This window comes from Tinamus guttatus, unplaced genomic scaffold, assembly GCF_059628265.1.
Source record: "Tinamus guttatus ecotype Peru unplaced genomic scaffold, ASM5962826v1 Tinamus_guttatus_pri_ptg000200l, whole genome shotgun sequence".
NCBI classification, from domain to species: domain Eukaryota; kingdom Metazoa; phylum Chordata; class Aves; order Tinamiformes; family Tinamidae; genus Tinamus; species Tinamus guttatus.
The window spans coordinates 95,667-120,068 of record NW_028288734.1 but is presented as its reverse complement, the minus strand read 5'-3'; the positions used below and the strand labels follow the sequence as shown (position 1 = coordinate 120,068).

At 40.8% G+C, this 24,402-nt stretch overlaps 1 protein-coding gene across 2 annotated transcripts in view; it reads left to right on the top strand.

Moving 5' to 3' along the window:
* Positions 1-2,771: 2,771 nt before the first annotated feature.
* LOC104572900 (ATP-dependent chromatin remodeler CHD1) overlaps positions 2,772-24,402 on the top strand; it is a 45,276-nt gene continuing 23,645 nt past the window's right edge. For both annotated transcript variants that reach the window (XM_088523968.1, XM_088523966.1), the window contains exons 1-11: positions 2,772-2,909; positions 14,575-14,776; positions 15,678-15,785; positions 17,122-17,189; positions 19,191-19,340; positions 19,633-19,910; positions 21,330-21,555; positions 22,441-22,541; positions 22,792-22,970; positions 23,429-23,556; positions 23,866-24,082. In XM_088523968.1, the coding sequence (XP_088380094.1) occupies positions 2,857-2,909; positions 14,575-14,776; positions 15,678-15,785; positions 17,122-17,189; positions 19,191-19,340; positions 19,633-19,910; positions 21,330-21,555; positions 22,441-22,541; positions 22,792-22,970; positions 23,429-23,556; positions 23,866-24,082 (1,710 nt within the window). In that variant the 5' untranslated portion in view covers positions 2,772-2,856. The remainder of the gene's footprint in view (positions 2,910-14,574; positions 14,777-15,677; positions 15,786-17,121; positions 17,190-19,190; positions 19,341-19,632; positions 19,911-21,329; positions 21,556-22,440; positions 22,542-22,791; positions 22,971-23,428; positions 23,557-23,865; positions 24,083-24,402) is intronic.

Here is a 24,402-nt window from a genome sequence, read left to right as displayed (position 1 = left end):
AGACAAAGTGCAACAGTTTTGTACGAGAGATCCTGTAAACAGAGGGAGGATAAATTTATGTGTCTGATTTTATTTATACTTGGGTGTGGCTGTGTTTTTGAAGGTCTAACTAACTCTACAGATGGCACTGATATGGAAGTGGTGAATTATGTAATTGGTATTAAGTAATTATGTAATACATGTACACCTATAGGAGTTTTGTAACCAATCTCATGGAAAAAGTTAAGCATGTGGCCCGATATTCTCCTGTGTCACTGAACTCCTCGGCCCTCCAGGCGTCCCCAGCCCTCTGTCCCACACAACCCGCTGTACTCCCCAATTCCTGCGTCGGGCCTGTAACGCCAAGGTGAAGGAGGCTGCAGCTTCCTACGCTTTGCCTGCTTAAAACTGGCAAACACAGAGATAAAAAGTCTTCTATCATGAGGATGTGAGGGGTGGTAAATGCAAGGACTGGAAAACCGACCGCTGGAGTATTAAATTTTGCATGGCAGCAGCTTAAGGAAAATCGTACATCCTTGGCAGAGTGCTTCAGCACTAGCTACCTCAAAGCGGTTATTTTCTTCCCGACACCGCCAAATTTAAACTGTTGATCTCAGGGCACCCGGCCTAGCACAGCCAGGGAGCCTCCCGGGTCCAACCTTGGTCCTTCCTGAAGGGTCGGGCCTGGAACCGCCTTCCGCTAAATCCTGCTGTTCTGCTCTTGTTTCTTATCCCAGTGCTTCCTGGTGGCGTGGGGTTTGCCGGTTTAACTCCACGGGAAAGGAGTTAGAAGGAGTTATTTGATCCTCCACTGAGATTTTGCGCCGTTTTGCTTTGTATTTATTTAATTATCATTATTTCCCTCCTTTCTCCCCAACAACCGCAGGTTGCCTGGCACACGGAGCTGCTGCCACCGCATACGAGCAGGAAGAGCCGCCTGGGCCGCGCCGCCTCTCGCGTGGACGGAGGCCGCCGCCGCGCCGGCCTCGTATTTTACACAGAAAAGCCCCAAAACGGGCCAATAACGCTGATTTTTGATCACCACGGGCCGGCGGCGGGGCGGCCGCGCTGCGCGGCTCATGGCGCCCGCCGCGCGCCGCGCTGACATCACGCGCGGGGTTTCCATGGGGCGCGGAGGGGCGGGCCGGGGGCGGGCGCGGCGCGGCGGCGGCGGCGCCATGGCGGCGGGCGGCAGCACGTAGGAAGCGGCGGCGGCGGCGGCGGAGCGGCGGCGTAGCGCCCACGCGGGGCCCCCGCGCCCTTCCCTGCCCGCGGCGGCCCCCATTGTTCGTGCGGCCAAGGGCGGCGGGCGAGGCGGCCCGGAGCGGCGCGGGGCGCCCGGAGCGGCGCGGAGCGGCCGAGGCCTCCCCGGCCGGCGCCGCGGAGCAGCCCCGGGCGGCGCGCTGCGGCACGCGGCTCCCCGCGCCGCGTAGCGCCCTCTCGGGCCGCGGCGGCCGGGCCGGCACGCGCAGGTAGGCAGCGGCCGCCATGGCTTCCCGGCCGCCCGCCGGCGCGGGGCTGCGCGGCGGCCTGCGGAGGCGGCGGAGCGGGAGCGCGGCCACGGTGGGGCCGGTGGGGGGGATCCGCGGCGCGGGCGGTGAGGGGAGGGCGAGGGCGAGGAGTAGGCAGCCGCGAGACGACCGGCTCGGGCCGCACTCGCCTGGCCGCTCTTGCGGGGGGAGCCAGCGCCGAAGCGGCGGGAACGGGAGCGCGGCCCCAGCCGCCATGGGGGGCGCCGGGGCAGCGGCGGCGGAGCTGGGGCCGCCGCAGGCCGCGGGAGGCAGCGGGCGCAGGGCGGCGGGAGCGGCCTGGGCCGGTGCGCGGGGGGCGGCGCGGCCGTCCCGGCCCCTTCCTGCCGGCAGCGCCTTTGTTCGCCGGCCGCGGGGCCGGAGGCCGCGCCAGGGCGGCCGGGCCGGGCCGGGCCGCGCGCGCGTTCCTCGGCCGGCCCTGAGCGGCGCTGCTGCAGCGGCCCCGGCTCCGCTGCGCTCCGCGCCGGGCCGAGGGCGCTCTTGGAGCTGCCTCCTCCCCCGGGCGGGATCGTGGCTCTGGTGCCCCGAGAGGTTTCTTGGAAATGGGGCAGCCTTTCTCTCGCCGACGCCGGTCGGGCGAAAGCTGCGCGTCGCGCTCTGGAGAGACTCCCCGTGCGCGCGGCTCGTGCGGGAAACGCTTCTCATCGAGCCCGTCTGAGCAGGGCGTTAATAACCCGAGCCTGCATCCCGGTGCGTGCAGGGGCTGCTCCCTTCTGAAGGCCGCGCCGAGCTGTCCTGAGGCCACTGCCCTGCCGCCGGCTGGAGCGCGGGCATCACGTAACTCACCCCGCCAGCCCCCGGGGCTGAGGCTGGGGCGTGCGGCTGCCTGCGGCTAGTGGGCCTGCAGAAAGGGTCACCCGTGTGGCCCCTTCGACAAGAAGGTGAAGAGAGGAACATAAATGGGCTGTCTTGGGACTTGACAGCAGCAGGCAAAAAGATAGACAGGTCTTTCCCCTTATGCGTTTCATTTATTTCATTTCTCTATTTCAGTATAGCTAATGAAAATATCTCTTCTAAGATTTTTTTTGTTGTTGCTGTTATTCATAGTTCACAGGAAAAAGGTTTTCTTGGGTGATCGAAGTCGAATGGGATAAGTACCTCCTCCTAGTATTCGTGTGACAAGCCAGGTTGTTTTCAGTGTCTCTTGGCTGAAACCAAGTATTTCAGATTGTGTCAATGTTTTCCTTTACTGCTTTAGGTATTTTGGGAGAAATCTTGAATACCTGCAGAGACCAATAGAGCAAACACATCACCCAGAAAACGCAGAGTACCAGGAAGTGAAGTCTTGACATCCACGTTGTAACCTGAGTGGACTTTCATTTGCCTTTTAAACTTATAAATATTTACAATGAATGGGCACAGTGATGAAGAAAGTGTAAGAAACAGTAGTGGAGAGTCAAGGTAAGCTCTCTTATCGTTTCAGTCCTCCTTGGCTTTGTGTTCTCCTGTATTGTGTTTATTAGAACATTTTACACATAGAATATCTCTATCTTAACTTTGGGCCTGGTTAGTTAGGAGAAACAGCTAAGCTTTATTACAGATACCCAGTCTGTTTGTTACATGCAGATTACTTCACTTAATAATCATGTATTATAACTAAAGAAAGTTGAAATAGTATTAAAACTGCATCAGCACCTAGGAGAAATAATATTGCTCCTGGGGCGAAGGGGAAGCGGAACTTAAACAGATTGCACTGGAATGTTAAAGTAAAACTCGTGTCCCCAAAGCACAAGGCACACCAGTCATCACATAAAGTGTGCTGAATGAGACCCTAACTGGACTATCTGTAAAGCAGAAGCAGTGGGCTAGTTTCCAGCATGTAATACTTGGTGAGGCTTCTCTCTTCTTTTGAGCTGTTAAAGCAGTGTAACCAAAGGAGTATTGACTTCGTGTTTGTTTTCCAAAGTAAAGATATATATTTTTTCTTTTATTCTTTTTTTTCTTAAAAAAAAAATCCATTACTCTAGTGTAAAAATGAGATGCTGGTGTTCTGGAGTATCTCTTGATTGGAAGAGCCCAATTAAAATATTCCATCACAAGATGAGGATAATGAAATTACAGGGAAATTGTAAGGAAATTGTAAAGTCTGAACTGTAGTGAAATAGAAAATGCTTATTCTAGAGCATTGTGAAGTTCAACAAGTCTTTACTGTAGTGGGCAGTTCACATTTTTAAAACTAGGAATATGATAAATGTTTCGGATCTGAGAAGGCAAGGCAGTCTTGCAAATAAAGGAAGTGGTTTTGGACAAAATCTTGAGAGAGGGTTGTGATTCTGCTGTCATTCTACTCATTTTTCACTCTTCCCTTCTTTTTGATTGCAGCCTGTTGAACCTGTTAGTCGATTCTAATCAGTCAGAGGTCATAAAGAAAACGGAGTTTTGAGTTCTGGGGCTTTATGAGAACTGCAGGTTGGGTGGAAGAGAGAAGCTAAGTATTGCCCGAAGTGAAGAAATGCAATAAAAACATGTTGGGCAGCTGCTCATGTTGCATAGTGAGTGATAGGGTGGGAAGAAGGGGAGAAGACAAGTGTTTAGGGGATACTAGATGCAAATCAGCAGGAAATCAGTGAACAGTAAAACCGAAGAAGTCAAACCACCTTCGTGCATTTTTAGGTCAAGCTTCCTGTTATAACTAGGAATACCCTAGAAAGTCACCAAACTTTGAATCTTGTGAATGATTTGAAAGCTCTAATATGCAATATTTTTTGAAGATTTTTGCTTCCAATAAAGATGATACTAGTTGGCAAGCAGGTTTGGGGGTTTCTTCCAGTAAGTGGCAAATATCCCTGTTTATTCGTAGCCTTGTCAGTTGAACAGAGGAGCATGAGCAAAATAAAATAATGTAAGTGAGGCTAGTTTTTGAATGCTTTGAGAGTTAGCATTAACTTGTTTGAGACAACTCTGGTGACTTTGCATTTCATGTTTTTTATTTGTTTTTTTTTGTGTGTGTGTGTGTTTGTTTTTAACTGCCACCTATCTAAACATAATATAGGGAAAATATTTTGAATTATGACTGCTCCTCGCTACTGTTATATAAAAGCTATTAAAACAGCTAAAATCAAAAGTTCTCCAGGGGCTTCATTAAAAGTAAGTATCAGGAAGATGCTAAGTAATTTAACCTTCACAGTTGACTGTGAAGTGTGCTGTTATTCTGCATCTTCAGTGTGCTGCTGAGCACATCTTAGGTCTTTTTGCCAAGTTTTGAGAAATTTTGATTTTTTTTTTCCTGGACTTGTATCAGTCGTTAGCCTTACGCTTAGATGAACAGACAGATCTTGGAAAGTCCATTTGCACATTTGCGGATTGATATTAAAAAGCTCTGTTTTGGAAATGAATGGAGAAAGCTTTATGTTTTAAATAATGAGTTCTTACATTATTAAAATAACTATCACTAAAGAGTTTGCTTACAGTGTACCTGAGTATGAGTTGCCTGTTTATGTTGAGGGTAGGTTGGTTTGTTGTTTGTGGGGAGAGTAAGTGGGGGCCCTTGCCTCTGAAGTTCTCCCAAAATGATTTTCACTAGGACAGGAATTTAGTAAGTCACTTATGGCTGGAGACACATACTTTAACTGGGGAAGTGAAACTGCGTTTAGCCTTCAAATGGTCTGGAAATGTGAACTCTACAGAATGGAAATAGAAATCAGTAACAAAATAGTTACTATTGATAGCAAAGTATCATGGCAAGGCTTTAGTGATCCCTTTCCATTCAGAATGAGAGAAGGAAAACAAGCCGAGAAAGCAATCAGGAATTGTCACCAAGAAAAAACTGCAGAGATTAGACTTTCAAAAACAGGGAAAAAATGAACAGAGATGAAGGTGGATACAGCAATGAATCTAAGTAGCGGCATTGCTGATACAGTTGGTGATAACCACTGCAAATCTTTGAAAATCATGTCACTTAGAGAGACTTTTCAAGTGAAGGTTCTTTTCCCACTTGGGGTGTGTAAATTTTCACGGCTGCCACTATGGGGTGGTCGTAATTACATAGAGCCTGATCTAGGGGAGCCACAACTGTTACTTTGGAAAATTCAGGGAAACAAGTTTGGAAAGGTCAGGGCTGGGTTTACAAAAACTGCGCAGCCTCATCAACAGTGCTTAATAGTGTTGTTCTTACCACGATTTACATAAAGTCTGGATTTGAGCAAAGTCTGTAGGTTGGAAGCATCCTTCTCAGCAACGGGAGGGCTGGGAAAGGGACTGATTAAGAGCCTCAGTTTTTATACACTGACCAGCACTGTAGTTAGGTGAGGTGGTAGTTTTCTATTCCCTGTGACTAGCTATGAAGAAAATGCATTTCTGAAGCATATGGGACAAGAAATGGCCAATCTGTTGTGCTGCTGCACTCCTCTCCACCATTGAGTCTATTCACCTGGCTGATGAATGACTGGAAACACTTATCTTGTTGCAGGTGCTATGCATGAGCTTCTATTTTGCCATGAGTGGAATAATATATCTCTTGCACTCTGACTGTTGAATAACTTGTTGCACTCTGGATTTTTTTTGGCTACACTGGCAACCTCTGAAGCTATAAATCTGTGCTAATGTCAAACCTAATGAGATTTGTAGACTGACATAAATGCTATTATCTATTCTTGCTATTTGATGTTTCATTTTCTGTGCAATATTTACAATGAAGAATGCTATCTAGGTCTTTATTTACGTGAAATCACTGTCCTGGAATATTTTTAGGAGTTGTAGGTAAAATATCACAGGTACTGTTAAGTAAGTGCAAGTGTGAGCCCACAGACTTTACAGCAAAGCTCTGAGAAGCTGACAAAGCATTTTTGTGTAGTATTCTTGAACACGTTTTGTTGTAAACTTGGAGTAAAATACATAGCAGCTAGATAGCAATAAGAAAGCTTAATGAGCGAGGAAAGGCAGTTATACCTGAGTGCATGAGCTCCAGGTAGAGCTGGGAATGCACAAGTTGAACACTAGTGTCAGCTGAATAAGAAAACTGTTCTCATCTGTGTGCTTTTCCTATGGTTCCTGTAGAACAAGACATGGAGCTCTTGAGCAGACCTCCCTTCTCTGTAGGTAGAAAGGATTGTACTTGTTATAGTTTACCTGGAAAAGTGACTCCCCTTTTTCCAGAAACCAGAAAGTAATGACTTGCACCAAAGACCCTTAATATTCATTACACGCGTAGAAGCTGATGTTAATAAAACAATGTAATTTCTGTAAATTTCATTTACTTTAATAATCTGTGGATCACAGAAGGTGGTTAAATAAAGCCAGTTCTTTGTCAGCAGGCTAGAATTTGCTGTATAAAGTCATACCTTCTACGAAACAAATGATTTGAAAACTGCTGCTCTAGATTCCTGCTATCAAGAAATCCTGAATTGTGAGTTAAAGGAAAGGCTCCCCAAACACACTCGCAGAAATATCCCTGTCTACTAGTTTTCTTTTCGGTAGATGCTTCATAGATAAATTTGATAACAGTGTAGAGGGAGGCCTAGGAGGGAGAGTGTGAGAAGGAAAATATAAAAGTATACGTTTGTTAGGGCAGGAAAATTCAGATATCCATAAAAATACTTGGTAAAGTGATATGGCAAATAATCAAGGAAGCTAGGTAAAGCTTCATATGAACAGCAAGCTTGTCACTTCTGTTAGCAGTAATCTTCTCTTTAGGCAGTAAGTTGCCAATTTCATGGAGGTTGTCATGTTATGGAATTGAGCATACTGAAGTATGCACTGTTTTGTTCTAAATTTAAAAACCTTTTTTCACTTTATTTCAAAGAGTTCAGAACATGCATCAAAAACAAAGTATTTGAGGCTAGTGTTTTGCCCTTACCTATTTAAAGAAGGAATTCTCAATTCAAAATACATCTTTCATTCTGCATATGGCTTCTAATTTGCTTACAGGAGTCATGCTGAGCTTATCGAGATCCCAGTCTTTCTCTAATCTAACTGATCTGACCCTAATCTAAGTCGCTTCACAGGATTTGGAGTCTATTGTACTCTTCTGAGTGTTTTTTTTTTTTTTTTAAGCTAATGCTCTCTTTTGACAGCGTTAAGAGTTAAGGTATAGGAGTGCAAATAGCATACACACCAGATCTAGACAGATAGTTTCTCTGGGTCTGTGGCTGTGGATATTTTTGTGTGTGTGAGTGGTTGTGGGGCATTAAACTCCAGCTAATACTTAGGTTTGCTGGTGATCTGGAAAGACCTTCAGATAAAGACCTTGTTGTGTTGCTGCTGGAGCCAGCTGCACACCTGGGCATGGTCACATCACATAAGAGTAGGAGACCCCTCAGGAACCACAGATACCTCATGCTTGTCAGATATTCCCAAACTTCCTTTGCCCTTTAAGATAGGTGACTTGTGGCTCTCAAATCAGGACTTCTACATTGTGGTTCATAGAGTCATTAAAGTTGGTAGACAATCAGTGCAATTTTCATATATTTGCTTTGGGGCAAGTTTATGGTCCTTGCAGCAGATAATAGTCTGCAGTCTTGGAAACACAATGTATCCTTTACGCTCTTGCCAGTTATCAGCCTATTTCAGGAAAATGGCATTGAATTTATGTTTTCTAATGGCTGAGGACAGGAAATATCACTTCTTGATAGCCTGACCTTTGGTATTTGTCCTTCTTATTTTATATCTGTGCTGACCAAAAAAAAAGTTTTCAACAACATATCTATTCAGACTAAGTAGTTTGGATATCTTAGAAAAAAAAGAAAAAACACCATGGAAGAACACTTGCATTTACCTGTAAGCAAACCTGGTGGTAAACTTGTAGTTTTAAGAGCTTGGCATTTGCTGCTTCTACTTATTCTGGATGGAGGTCTTCATGTGCAAGGAAGTATGTCCTTGTAGTCATTTTAATACCAGGTTTATTAAAGCAGCAGCTCACTCTCACCTTAGATGCTTTTTGAAGACCCACAGACCTTTTTTTTTTTATTGTTTGGTGGTTGAGCTTTTGCTTGAATTGTTAAGTTTCTTGCCATTTTTAAAACAGGAGATTTTTAAGGCACATAAATGTAATGAATGCAGTCTAAAATCAGCCAAGATAAATTGTCCTCTCATTTTTTTTAAACATCACTTAAAGGTGGCTTATGACCAGGGGAGGGATTCATCACTGAAACCACTAAACTTTTGTAGGAGTAAATCACACAACGGTTTACAATGATGGAAGGCAGGAGTCTAAATGCTCCAGCAGGCTCTTGCAGCGCAGTTTGTGTAGCTTTCCATCTTGGAATTTCTCTGCCTGGTGCCTTGGATACGTTAGGTGACTATTCCTCATTGCATGTTTCTATTAGGGACGTTTTGTTTTGTGAGGTAAACTAGTGAAGTTTAGCCAAAAACTCTTGTAAAGAACTAGTAAGTCTGTCAGAGTATTGGCTTTCAATCTGATTCACTGTCAGCGATGTTCTTCTTAAAGTATGTCTTCTGCTGTCTCCCCAGAGCATGCTCTGACTTTATTCTACACGCATTTATCAGGGTTTGAAATATCGACAGGTATGAACAAATTCAAATACAACTACTTTCATCTTGCCTTTTTTTTTTTTGCAGAATAATCTGAAAATATTCAAGGATCTCTGTTGAATTGTTCTTCAATATAGTGAGAATAGCCAAAAGCAGTAGTTATGGATTGCAGCACTGACAAACCTATTAGCCATGTTGTACTTTCATACCAAATCAGGTTGCACATATGCTGCTGTACAAATGCAGCTAGTTGGTTCAAGGACCAGGGCTGAGAGAGGCTCCGTTACTGAATATCGTGGAAGGTACTCTGTCACCTTTACTTTGATTTGCCCGCGTACGTGAAAGTATACTTTTTTTATATATAGCAGTCCCGTCTGAGAATACACTCTTCATTCTTAGTACTCACTGCTGGAAGGGAGTCCTGTCAGCCAACTTTGTCCTCACTGCGATGTGTTGCTTTGGTAGAGAACTAGTCCTGCTCCCGCAGAACTGAGGATGTTGTCATCGTTGCTGTATCCATCACCCTTGCTTTGGTGGTGTTCCTGGAGCTAGGCTGTGCTGTCTCATCTCATGTGCACCTGTCTTTGTTTAGATTCTTTTCAGATGAACAAAGTATGTTGTTTGTAATATATGGTTTCTTATTCAAGAATACATTTTATCAAATAATGCTGTAGTAATTTTACCTTTTTTAAAGCAAATATTTTTGGAGCACAGGAAGTAGGCTAGTATGATGCATTTTTGTAAGAGGGACTTATAAAAGCTTGTTTTTTTTTTTTCCTGGAGTAACGGGGTGACATTCTTAAAAGAGCCTGCATGCTCTTTGACAGCTGATGTTAATGTTGAATATTCTCTTTCTGTGTACTTCATGTTAACAACATCTCAGTTCTGTAGCTTAACTTGTGTCCCATTGTTTTCCGGCTAGAGTTCCTATTCTAGTCTTGATAGTGCTTATAACTTATATTGATACTCGATCTTTTAGAAGCCCTCAGTGAAGAAGGGAGGGGGGAACAACGGTAAAATCACATGATAGAGATGGTTGGAAGAGGACAGCAATGCAGGACCAGAGTAAAGGAAACCCGACAAAGTGCTGTAGGGTAACTTGACAAATGCAGATGAATAGTTAACTGAGAAGGAAATCTTTTGCACTGTCTGTTTCTCTGATTATATGTAGGCCATGTATAGTCATTCTAGTAGAAAAGATGAAGGTAGGATCCCGCTTTGGATTGTCCTTGGAGATGCAGTTCCGTCAGGAAGCGTGAGGGAAGGACAGAGAGGTTCCAGTTTAGGCAAGATGCTTAAAAAGTAGAGATTCCCTCCTACCTCCCATCTGAAGCAGGCTCTTTGGAAGAAGGAGCAAAAAGGCCATGGGTGTATAGGCTGATTATGGATGGAAGAGCCCGACTGTCTTTCTTGAAATACCCCTGGTATCTACATCAGGAAGAAAATGAGATCCTCTTTTGCTTTTTGCTGAACTGTTTAAGAAGATGTCTAAATCAAGGGAACTTACCCTCGACCTTACAGAAAGAGAAGGGAGCAAGAAAAGAAGCTCTCTGCCTGTCCTCTTATGTAAGAGGAAATGTGAAGAACAGAGGATGATGGCTGCTGATCCTGAGGTGGTGTTTAGGTGACAGCATTAGGCAGCAGAGGCAATTCTGATAGTATTCTGAGTCTTTGAGGGAATAGTTCTGTTTACCATCTTACTAGCAGTAGGGATAGGCTACCGGAGTGAGTCTCCGTGATTAGCAGCTCCAATTCAACTGGCTGATCTTGCAGAGGTCAGTGGTGCTGCCTTCCCCAGGGCGTATTCATTGTGCCAGTGGGCATTACTCACCACAAGAAGTGTTAGGCAAGTTATGCACCCTGCTTCAGATAGTATTTCATGCTTTTTAGGGGAAGCATTGCTTATATACTGTGCCACAGAAAATGTAGGAAAAAACACAAAGTCCATGGGCAAAGGAGGGGAAGAGAAAGCAAGAAGGAACTTTATAGCTGTGAGGTAGCTGGTTCTTTCTCCCTGAATTCATATTTTAACATCTTTATTATGGACCTTCGATTCTCCTTCTTTTAATTCTAGTATACTGCCTTGCTATCGTGCAGGATTTTCTTGCTTTTAATGGAGTATTTTAAAAGTTAAATTTTGATGCAGTATGCAGTGCTTTCACTTGCAGTTTGGTTAGGAGTGGTAGTTTGCAATGGTTGTTACCAGAAAACATGCACTGTTATTCTATCTCCTTTTCCATTTAAAAAAAAAAAAAAAAAGCTAATTCTGGTGTGTTACAGTACAACTTGTTAGAGTGAGAGTTTGCTTATTTTTTGGTTTCAAAACACATAAACTTTCCTGAAGCTGATCCTCATTGTTTTTGCCCTGTATTAGGTGGCTGTTACAGTATTCATTTTAGCAGATCAAGTGAATGACATCTGGGCTGCTGCAAATCTCTATGAAACTTCTGCACCCTACGTCTTCTCCTGTGAATTTCAAAACTTCTGTTAGAATTTTTAAAATGCAGGCAGATGAGCTTTCTGGGCTTTCGGTGTTGTTGCAAGGTCCTGCGCTGTAATAGGAGCTCTTCGTAGTGTTACTCTTTCTTAGTCACGTCACTTAGTCACGTCAGTAATGCTCTGTGCAGAGAGAAGGAAAGGGATTAGGCTGTACAGAGTTCTAAGTGCTTGGGAAAACGCCTGCAGTCTCTCATGATGTACTAGTATGTACTAGTATCAAAGTCAACCACAAAAAAATCATTGGAAATCTAGTCAATTCTGTATTGGCCTGCACTGTTCTCTACTTTGGTGTTGGGATTAACCTGTTCTCTTTACACACTGTACTGAAAGCAAGGAGGGAGTGCTGTGTTGGGGGAAGGCAGGAGAGAGCAGCAATGTCAATGTCAGAATAAGTTACTGCTGTGAAGATTCCTTGGCAGCAGGCAGATGTGTTGTTGGAGGACCAAGACTGTATTTTCAGGGTGCTTGGCTTCAGCAGTAAAAGCTTACGTTGCTGCTGAGATTGTTTCCATTTCTGTGAAAATTGCTGAAATTCAGGGCAAATGTAGAAGTATTTAAAGTGAAAATTTGAAGTTGCTTTTTCCTTTCTGCCTCCATTGCAAGGTGATGACTTTTTACCCTTTAGTGTGCCAGTAGTTTTATGTTCTCAGTAAAATATGTGCGTTTGGTGGAAAGAGGGGATGGAGAGCAGAGTGTGGCTATTCTTCCAGGAGTAAGCATCCCTAGCTTATTCTGCAGCTAAAAAGTTGGCCTCTTGGAGGATGATCATCCTTCAGTTAAATCCTGCCCTAAGTCCCAAGGCAGGATGAACATGGGCCCTGCTCAAGTGATGCTGAGCAGCAGTGATTCCTTGCACAATAGTGACCTTCTCAACATTTAACAAGTGAAATAACCAAAAAAGCCAAGTACAGATATGTCGTGGTGACCCAGTACCTGCAAAGGCAAGTTCTCAAAGGGCATGGTGTATTGGCTTGGGGTAGCAAGTTGCCAGTATCAATGTTGAACAGAAGTCAAAGCTGGAAACTATTACTACAATAGCATTTCAGTAAGAAGGAGTCTTTAATACCCCAGTTTTTCATTATGGGTGTTGCTTAAGAGACATGGCTAGAGTGCTGCAGACACATTTTTCTTTTTGATTTTGGTGTGAAGGGAAAAGGAATTTTTCATTCTTCTCATTTCCAAGCAAACTTTTCCGTATTTAGGAAGTTCTGTGTTCTTACTTCCTTGCTGCTGCTTTCTTAAGAGTGCTTTAAAAATAGGTAAGGCATCGCATTATCTCAGAAGTGGATGCTGCAGGCTGGTGGTCCAGCCTGATACGCACCTTAAACTGTTCCTCATGAGAGAGTAACAAAAACAAAAAAGAAATGTGAGGGCCCAAGGTCTGTCTGCATGTCATATAGGTAGTTACCTTTGAAGGTAATCAGGAAATGTCTTTTGCTAAAAATTTCCTTCAGCTTTTGTTTGAGTAGATAGTCCTATTAGGCAGTAGATACTTTTGTGTGTGTGTATGGTGTTGATGCAAAGAGTTTTTCACATAACTGCTGGCATCTCCAAATAGCTTGCTTATGGTATGAATATTCCATTATATTTTTCATTACACAGCTTAAAAATAACTTTTGTGAGGTAACAGAGGCAGATAATTTGATAGACGGAATGACTAAGCTAGAAGCCTTGTTGTTGTTTTGTTTGTTTTGTTTTTGGTTGTTGCTGTTTGTTTTTTCAATCCTTTCTTACTACCTGTGTTGGTACAAAATCACTGGAAAATGGAAGATGCTAGTGCCATGTTTTTTGAAGACTTCTTGAATGTCATGGTTTGAAAACCTGACATCAGGGTTATGCTTTGTGTGAAATAAAATTATTGTTAGAAATCGCAGAATGCTTGAGGTTGGAAGGGACCTCTAGAGATCATGTAGTCCAATCCCCTGCTCCAGCAGGGACACCCAGAGCACGTGGCACAGGGTGGCATCCAGGGGGGTTTTGAAGAACTCCGGAGAAGGAGACTCCACAACCTCTTTGGGCAGCCTGTTCCAGGACTCTCCTCACAGGAAAGAGGTTCTTCCTCATATGGAGATGTTATTTAAAAAAAAAAAAAAATGAAAAGTTGCTTTTCCTAAGTGTAGGGAAAGCAGGGACACAATCTGTACCAAGAAATATGACAGCTGTTAATTTGCTTTGACATAAACTTGTTCTGTACTGGTTCTTAGGATCCAGCGATCCTCATGCTAAAAAGCAAAATATAATTTTTTCTCTATGTTTAAAAATAATGCACCTTTTTTCTTTTTTTTTTTTTTCTTCTTTTTTTTAATTCTTCTGTAAATGAAACATCTGTGGTGTAAAATATCCTGTATGACCTGTGTTTTACCTCGGGCTCCCACCACTCCTGCTGTTGGTTCAGAGCAATTAGGCTTCGGGGTTAGAGTACTGCTTTTAGGAGTTGTGAGTCAAATTTTTGCTGAAGCTCGAGCTAGAAAGTGACTTCTTGCAGTGAAAATGTGGTAAATGAAATGGATGCTGGGAATTCTCAGGGCTTATGCTGCTGGTCGTCCTGTGGCCAGTGACCAGGTAAGTACTGGCACACTGCAGCAGGGATGAAGTCAGAACTCTCCATCTTACCTTTTTCTTTGCATGTGCTGCAATTGTATCAGGACATCCGAGAATGTGCTGCATGTAACAGGTGGTACAGGCAGAAACTCAGTGTAGTTTCATGTAACTATGTTAATTTGGATGGCTATTTTGTTGGGTTTAGCACCAGCAGGAAGAGAAGCATGTTTGCTTTGTTGTCAGTTGAGTGTTTTCTAGGGAAAAGGATGAACGCTCTGCTACCTCCCTGCTCCTGCCCGAGTGATTTGTGTGGGCAATGATCTAGATTTTGATACCCCCTTTTGGGCTTATAGTTTTGAATATTGACGTCATCTTACTTGATTTTTAAATGTTTGTAGCTCGTGAATTTTAATTTAGCTCTGAATTCTCATTCTTGACTGACTTAATCCATTGCATCCGGCTGTATGTTTCCCATATGTTTGGGCTAAATATTTGTGCAGCTAATTTTAGGCAAAGCTGAAGTCTCTCTACTGTGCCTTTTTTTTTTTAATCTATTATGTTAGCTGTTGTGTAATATCCTGCTGTCTTCTAATTGCAGCCGATCGGATGATGATTCTGGGTCAGCATCGGGTTCTGGATCTGGTTCAAGCTCTGGAAGCAGTAGTGATGGAAGCAGCAGCCAGTCAGGTAGCAGCGACTCTGACTCTGGATCTGAGTCAGGCAGTCAGTCAGAGTCCGAATCCGACACATCGAGAGAGAAGAAAGTTCAAGCTAAGCCACCAAAAGTTGATGGATCTGAGGTAAAACATTTAAGTCAACCCTCGTGGGGAAAAATCACTGTGCAGTTAGTTGCAAGAGCAGTTTTCATGTAAGAAAAGAATAAATAGGATTAGGCAATAATTTTTTTATTAGAATTTCGCTTAGAGGGATAAGTGAATGTATTGCTTTGCTGTCATGATATTTTGTTATGAGCTGAGTTTTTCATAGATGACTGTTTGCAGTGACACTCTTAAATTTTTGCATTACAGTTTTGTACCTACCTAAAATGATTTTGGTAGATACCTAAAATGTTATCACACCCATTTACTTACTACTTACTTCTGAAGATGAAGTAAAATCACAACGTTATTTCTAAAATTTTATCCTTTAAGTCATTCTGCGAGTACTGTTTCCCTCATGTTGCCAATAAACTGTGTTACAAAAATTTTACAAAGTTTACATGCAGTTGGATTTCTGTCTGGCACAAGTCTGCTAAATTTAGGAAGAAAATATTGTTTAGAAATCCTCTTGATACATGTATTTCAGGTAATCTAGATACAGTGTATTTTTGCTCATATCCTTCACTGTTCTCACATGAAGCAAAATTACTGGAAGATAGTATCAATTGTGTGACCTAAAAGGATTTATCTGGGCTGGTTTAACTTCTTATTTTAAAAATATTTTACTTCAGTAATAAACTACTGTTTACAGTAAGAAAAGTGCTGACAATTCTTATGCGGTGTTCTGCCATGCAGAAATCTTGCTGCTTTAAGCTACTATCTGATATTATTAATGTATGCAGTATTTTATGGTTCATTTTTATTATTGGTGAAGTTGAGGTCAGTCTGACTAGCAGTGCTGTTCTTGTTAAGCAGTGTAGGTATGTGATAGACTTTAAAAGTTCCAGTATTTTTAAATAACTGTGTCTGAATTCTGGCCCAGTTTTGGAAGTCCAGTCCAAGCATACTTGCCGTGCAGAGATCAGCAGTGCTCAAGAAGCAGCAGCAACAGCAGCAAAAGGCAGCTTCATCAGACAGTGGTTCAGAAGAGGTGAATGACACAAAATAAGTCAATAAGTCTTTTTTTTTTCTCTCTCTCTAATGTGAATGTGTCTCCCATTGCCCCAAATTTTGGGATAAAATTATGCAGAGCCAACTTATATTCTCTGAGTGCGAGTAAAAGTGGTTTAATCTATTAAAGTAATGTTCAAATGACAGACATGCTTATGAGGAAATTTTAAAATATCTTCAGTTGCATATTTTGAGCTGAGTTGTGCCAAATTTATAGCAGTCTAGGTTATTTGGTATCTTTAGGATGGATGAGATTTTCAGGTCATATAGTACCGACTTTCATTGTATTTTTGCCTTCTGTGTTTCATAAATACTGTTTAAAATACAAGAAAAAGAGCTGAGAAGTCTTCTAGTATAAAGGTCACTGCTATAGTTTTCAAAAACACTGTACGCAATGGAAAACTGCATTTTTGCAGATTTCATAATAGTTATTACAAAAGAAATCTTTATTTTAGGAACCATACCTCAGTGTTAGATATTTTAAAACCTAAACTGTAGGCGAAAAAAATGTAGACTTGTGTAGACTAGCAGGAATATTTTCTTAAGGACACCAGTGATTTTAACATGAAATCTATATATAAAGCAAACTTTTATCTCCTTCATTACAAAAATGAAACATTGTTGTTACAAATCTTTACTCAGGAGTCCAGACATCTGGTTTGGTGTGATTTAGCTGTTCATCATTAAAACAAAGAACTCTGTGGTTAAAAAGTTAATACAACACCGGTGCTAAGAATTTTTTTTTTTTTCTCCTCCATACGTGCTTTTTAGGATAAAAATTATTTTGAGCTATATGAGATTGGGTTTAGGAAAATGTGGTTTTAAGACGGTTCATCAATTTCTTTTCTTGTTTAGGACTGGAAAGAGAAGAATGCATTCTATTCTCAAATTTCTCTTAAGCTAGAGAGAAGTATGAGAGAATATGAAAGGTGACCAAGGTGTGAAACAGCAGAGGCTATTTATTAGCAGGATATTATTTATTAGGCTTTCAATAGAATTTTATTTCATCTCTATTAACCTGAAGCAGCTTAAAGCATGACTATACTTTACATAGGTGCTTTGACTATTCTCCAATCAGGTTTTTGGTGGCATTTTCTAGAGTTCTGCTGGCATGGTAGATTGATGGATAAATATAAAAACATCACCAATCCTCATCTGGTTCAGTATCATTAGTTACACTGAGCGGGTTGAAGAAGATAAAACATGAAGAATGTGATTCTAGTGTGAAAGTGGGAGACGAATTATCTTTTCATTGCTAAAAATACTTCATTGTTTTTGTGATAGTGAATCATGTATATTCTTTTGTTAATCTGCAGGACTCATCTAGTAGTGAAGATTCTGCAGATGACTCAGCCAGTGAGACCAAGAAGAAAAAACATAAAGAGTAAGATATTTTCATAAATAATGTCCTATCATATTTTGTCATCGTGGTATATGGTTATAATTATCTACGCTTCCTTTCTCCACCCTAGAAATACTTAAATTCCCATGTTAATTCATCTTTATCTTGCACTCCTCAGTTTTGATTGATGCTTGGAATATTTTTAAAAAATCTTAAAGGAGCATAAATCTCTCTTGCCTCTGAGCAGAAGAACCTATAGTACCTACAGTGTTACTCAAAAACATTTATCCAGACTTTCACGTCAATATCATTAGGGATGGCATGTTTTTGTGCTGCTCTCAAAAAATCATTGAAGAAATAGGATACTACTTCAGCAGGTTGCCTCAGATCAAATTTAAGTTGGAATCCCATAGATTATGCCAATCCTTTTGGATTTTTTTGCTCTTTCAACTGTCTAGAAGGTATTACGTATCTGACAGTAATAGCTTTATTGACTAGTCAAGGAAGCTTAATTGAAATTGATTATGCTTTGTCATCATGACAGTGAAAGCAGAAGAGACTCTGATCTGTATTTTTATGAATGATGTGTAGCAATTTCAACTCATACCTTTTCTCCCAATTAATATGTCATCTTAATACTCGGAGTTGACAGTATAGTATCATTGAGAAACTTTGATGGAAGGATAATGGTGCAAAAAAGGTTAAATGTGCAAAATGGTGGTGCTTCATTGGTAAGTTGTTTGCATTCCTGTGTTAAGTAAGAATTTATTGGCACCTAGTAAAGTACTCTGCTACAGGAAAGACACTTAACTTCAGAAGTCAGCAAACAAACTCACACATCCAGTGCTTGATTTTGTTTTGACTCTTTTGAACAAGTATGTTTGTGGTTGTTGTGTGATACGCAGATGAGCGGTTTCTTGTTCTATAATGTGGCACAGGATCAAGCCATAGAAGATCATATCTTACATCTGTATGTCTATATGACCAAATAAATGCAGGTTGGAGATTTTTAACTTACTGCAAGCAGACGAAGTCTTTTAATAAGACTAATGGTGCTGTAGCATCGGTCATTGCATGTGTGTGTCTTGGAACAATGAAAATATAATTTCTTCCAGGACTAGTAGATGTTTAAATGTGTGTGTACTCGATGGTGGGGGACAGGGGAGGATGTCACAGCATGCATTCCTAGGCTTCCTGATTGAAATTTAATGAAGAAGTCCTTTAATGATAATTCACTTCTGAAGAACATATGAGGACTGTTCCAGAGCCTTGGTCAAGGAGCCGTAAACGTGGTGACAAGTGATAGTGTAAATATTTAACAGCCTCTGAAGAATGCGTGCGAGGCTTCCCTCTGTGCTGCTTCAGTTGCAGCACCGTTAAGGTGAAATTTGCCTGTACAAACTCAGAACTTAAAGCAAGGTGCTGTTCAGTGGTGGCTCCATTTTTCTTTTTGCAAATAGAAGCTCAAAGCTAAGCAGGAGGAAGGAGGTGCTGCCTCTCAAGAGTCACACACTGTTTACTCGTAGTATCCTGCCTGCTTGTCAGATTTGAGAACTTGGTGGGAACTTTTGGGAGTAAATACCTCTCTGATTGCTGCAGTTCTGATCTTTCTGTGCACTTCTCAAATGTGCTTCTGCATTATTCATGGTTCCTGTGGCTAAGTTTCCAGTGCTTCATGTGAGGCACAGGGGAACGTAGCTATTGGGGAGTTCTGGACTCCAAAATATTACGTTTAGTGTTCGATTTGATCATGGGTAAGCTGCAGTCTTTACATGTTACCTCTCTTCTGTAATTTCTACAGAAATTCAGTTTTTATTTATGATTTTTCTTTTTGAAACTAGCTTTTGATGATAGAAAAATGAATGCCTCCAAATCAAGGTGAATTAGGTACTTTCACTTGTTTGTTATCTGTTCATGATAATTTTGTGTCCTTTCAGTAGATGCTGCAATAAGTGTTAGGGGATTAGCAAATGCATGAGTAACTATTAAAAAAAAAAAAAACACATCATGAGTTACTTTTTTTTAATTTTTCAATATGTACAGTGAAGACTGGCAAATGTCTGGATCAGGGTCAGCATCAGGAACTGGCTCCGATTCTGAATCAGAGGAAGATGGGGAGAAAAGCAGTTGTGAAGAGAGTGAATCTGACTATGAGCCAAAAAACAAAGTCAAAAGCCGGAAGCCTCCAAGCAGGTAGGAAGTCTTGCATTTCGGATACTCTAGTCCTATTTCTGATTAATAATTTGAACATTGTACTACTAGACATGTAAATGAAAATATGTATATTACAGAAATTGAAAACTTTTTGGTTATAAAGCATGTCATCCTACCAGTACACTGTAGCAAATGTCTCTTTCCTATGGGCTGTCACTGAAAGTGGCATAACTAAACAGCCATGAAGTAAGCATATTCAGAAGCAAATAGGGATGGTTTGTGGTTTTCCATGTTGAAACCTCATTGTTTTGTCATATCTTACTGTCTTAAGAATTAAGCCAAAAAGTGGCAAAAAGAGTGCAGGACAGAAAAAGAGGCAGCTTGATTCATCAGATGATGATGAGGACGATGACGACGACGATGATGATTATGATAAGAGAGGGTCTCGTCGCCAGGCAACAGTCAATGTTAGTTACAAAGAAGCTGAAGAAACTAAGACAGATTCTGATGATCTGCTGGAAGTCTGTGGAGAAGATGTCCCACAACCTGAAGAAGATGAATTTGAAACTATAGAAAAGTTCATGGATAGTCGATTTGGCCGAAAAGGAGGTATTTTTTTTATCTGTGTTTTTCAGATGTAAGTTTTGGTACAGCTTCAGCACTTGTTCTCAGCTCTAGGTCATCTGTGATATTTGCAAACAGTAATAAGTTTAAAAATACCAGTAAGTTATGTTGTATTGTTTTTTTCATGCTGATAAGGAGGCTGTTTTTTAAAGTCCTTTTTCAAGCCTTTCGCCATAAAGTACAGAACTTACATAGCTGAGTAATACAAAAAGAAGTTAGATAGCTCTGCATTCATAAATGCACACCATGTTGCAGCACTGCTTATATTTTCTAATACCTGGTGGGTGTAAGTTGTACACATTGGAAAGGGAGAAGGTGGACTGGATAGAACAGCTAACCCCTGAGCATTGAGAGATGGCGTCAGGAAGGCTGAAGCATTTCAGTTGTTTCAGTTATTTTTGTGCGAATCGTCTCAATTTATTACAAAGAAATGGTGGAATGGCTACGAAGTGGTGTGTTTGCGTGTGTGTTTTTTTGTGAATGATGGTATGAGTGTCTTATTTCCAGCAGTGATGGTTGCAGTTCGTTGTGTGTTCTAGCCTGCAAATTAATGTCCTAACTAGGATTCATTACCTTTACACTTCAGAGCTGCGTTTCCTCATTAATTTTAACTAATCTCTGGAGTTTCTGACCTTCTGTTTTTCTTTACTTTTTTTTTTCCCCCGTATGCTGTCCTGAATTCCAGTCTATTCTAAAGCCTCTAACTCGCAGGCACAGTGACCACTGTGTTAAACCTTTTGGACTAGGCTTGTTTTATGTGATTCTCCAGATGCTGTTGCTGTTTTTGTCCTTTGTTGTTGCCACTCTCTGTTGCTGTATCTGTCCCCTGGTGATGATTGAGTCCTGGATGTCTTCACAGAGATGAGCCTGCTCCCTGATGCTCGTAGGCTTCAGCTGGGATACAGTCTCTGCTTAATTAAAAATTTCCTCAGATAACATTCTTAGGGCAGCAGGAAAAAATGCAGAAAGACATGCCTAGGAAGAAATAGATTTATAGCATCCCTGGTAGCAGCTTATTGAGGTCTCAGGGCTGGCCAAGCATGATGTCTAATTCCAATTCAGAGATGAGAAGGCTATAGCGGGGAAGACAGCAAGTAATGTTAATGAAGCATTCCTTGGGGATCACTAGAGGTACTGGGAATGCTAAGAAAATTCTGTAAGAAAATATGAGATTTTACAAGTTAGATACGTGGGATTATCGATTACTTTTTTGATTTTTCTTTTGACTTCTTGTGCATGTGTTAATGTATCTGTATCATCGTTGTTCAAATAAAGTGATTACGTGAGGACTGTAATCCAGTTCATTTGAAAGCATCGCTGATTGCTTTCTATAGCACTTTTCTTTTTGGTTGATTGATGGCAGTGCACATTTCATTAAGGTTTATGGTTTGCTTTCCTTTTCAGCCACTGGTGCTGCAACCACTATCTATGCAGTTGAGGCAGATGGTGATCCGAATGGTGGGTTTGAAAAATCAAAGGAGCCGGGCGAAGTACAATATCTTATTAAGTGGAAAGGCTGGTCCCACATCCATAATACCTGGGAAACTGAAGAAACACTGAAGCAACAAAATGTTAAAGGAATGAAGAAGCTGGACAATTATAAGAAAAAGGATCAGGAAACAAAACGATGGTGAATATTTTAATTTTTCCTTCCATGTTTTTATAGTAATATAGATGTTCTTTAATGGCCCTGTGAGATCTGTTTGTGAGGGTATGTAGTGTCTATACAACAAGAATATAAAAAAGAACGTGAGATCTCCCCAAATCTTTACAATCTTGTAAGATTCTGAGCGTGCTGACTTTTTGGTCGAGCATGTGAGAATATTCACACGTCATGTAAAACTGGATCTTTAAGTAAGCAGCTGCTGCTCCCATATTTTAGTGTCTGTTACAGAGGTTTGCACAAGATGAATGTAAATGAAATGTAAAAGAAAAAAAAGTCTTAGTTCTTTTACTGGTTTTGAAGTTATGTTTTGATCAGAGCTCTTCAGGAGTCAGTGTAGATATCTACACTATTTTGCCAAGTATTTAGTTTTCTTGGCTCAAACTTCTCTCAAAGATGTAGAGCCAACAGCTGAAGAAGTCTGTGCATTCTAATGTCACACCTTTGATGTTCCATTTTATTGGTATTTTAATCCCACCTGTGAACACTGGTGGGATTTTTAGGGAAACTTACTTATAAGATGCGTTCTTGTTGAGTGAGCCCTCCCTGAAGGCTCCGTGGAAGTGTCCTGTGAAATACACTGCATGCTGTTGCCCATAGATGTTCTGATTTATCTTCATGCCTAGTACAAACTGTGGTGTCTCTTGATATGCTTTCTCAGTCACTAGAGATGAGGTATCTAAGTCAGATGGAACACTTTTATAGCAGGAATTTCTGAGTTGTAGACACTTCAAAGCAGCTCTCTAAGAAGCATTCCTGTGATGCTTATGTTCAGAGCTTTAGAGTTGCCAAATTTTCTTAGTTTTAGAACTAGACAATGTAATAAGCACTGTAAATAAATTCCCATTTCAGGCTGAAAAATGCTTCTCCAGAAGACGTGGAATATTATAACTGCCAGCAGGAACTTACAGATGATCTACATAAACAATATCAAATAGTGGAAAGAATAATTGGTATGTGACAAACTTGCAGACAGAAAATAATGTTGAGAATATTACATGGTTTTTGCTTGTACAATGCACTTGTAGTTAAGAAACTTGTAATTGAGAGTATTGATTTGACTACATTTTAATGCAGAACAAACCTTCTGATTAAAAAATAGTCTTGCTTCTTGTTGTGAAAATAGTTGTCTTATAATTTAAAATTAGTGTTTTTTTTAAATACACAAAATACTGATCTGAGATCTCTGATGCATTTCTACAGCTCATTCAAATCAGAAATCTGCAGCTGGTTATCCAGATTACTATTGCAAATGGCAGGGTCTGCCTTACTCAGAATGTAGCTGGGAAGATGGTGCTCTCATTGCTAAAAAATTTCAGGCACGCATTGATGAGTATTTTAGCAGAAATCAGTCCAAGACAACTCCCTTTAAGGACTGCAAGGTGAGTGCATGATTGCAGTGGCTTTGTAGTCAATTATCGTAGTAGAAGTGTATTTAATCCAGAAATCCAGAATCCAGAAATAATGTGCATACTATATAATATTTTGTATGTTGCTCAGAATAATATTAATGAGATATGTACTTGTATGTGTGTGTATAGAGAGAGACAGAAAGCAGCACTGCCGAGAATAGTTTTTTGTAAATGTTTCTCCCTTTTTTACTGACATGCATAGGTGCAGTTTGGTTTCATTTGTTTTGGAAGTAACCTTTGTGAGTGTGCTGATGTCACTGCCATGGAATTTAGCAATCAAACTAATTTCAGGTGTTGCTGTATGGCCTAGTTTGGTAAAGGCTAGACACAGTTATCCAACAGATTTCTGCCACTGAGTTGCTTTTATAGGAAAATATTTTCATAATTTCTATTAGTGTTAGGACTGATGCTCAGTTTTCTTTTGACAGGTTCTGAAACAGAGGCCAAGGTTTGTTGCACTAAAAAAGCAACCATCTTATATTGGAGGGCATGAGAATTTAGAATTAAGAGATTATCAATTAAATGGATTGAACTGGCTTGCTCACTCATGGTGCAAGTAAGTATAGTCTGAAATGAATTTTGCTGTTTACAAATTGAAAGATTATATGTTAAAATAAAAAGTGAACCTCTGAAAGATGCACATGAGTTTTATAATTTTAAAGTAGACATGCAAGGAATAGCGTAAGCTTTTTGTTAAACATACTTGAAAAATAAGTAGTATGCTAAAAAGTGTTATGTGATTTTTGAAATTGATTATATATGCAACTAAACAAAGTTTAAGATTTACAGTTGAAAAATTTAGATTTTTAGGAGCTTTTTAGTGTTCAAAAAATAATCTCATTTTGCTCCTTTTTTGTTTTCTCAGAGGGAATAGTTGTATTCTTGCGGATGAAATGGGTTTAGGTAAAACAATACAAACAATTTCCTTTCTGAACTACCTGTTTCATGAACATCAACTATATGGACCTTTCTTGCTGGTTGTGCCGCTTTCTACCTTGACATCTTGGCAAAGAGAGATTCAGACTTGGGCTCCTCAGATGAATGCTGTGGTTTACTTAGGAGATATAACTAGCAGAAATATGGTGAGTATTTGTATCATTGGAAAAGATCAGCCGTACACAAGGCTAATTTCATTCTTTTGTCTTCTGTTCCTTTTCAGTATTTCTGTTCAGAAATGAGCAAATACTCATTAGAAAGCAAAATGAAAACTTAGGTTTTTGAGCCGATATAAGCATGTGAAGGATTTTGTTACTGCTAACTAATAAGGGTTAAAAACGCAGATGTACATTTGAAAATAAATTGTCTTTCACCATGGAATTATTGAGGTACAAGGCAAGACAACCGTGATCTTAATTTGTTTTTTGTAAAGGAGTATTCTAAGTAACCTCATCCATTAAAACAA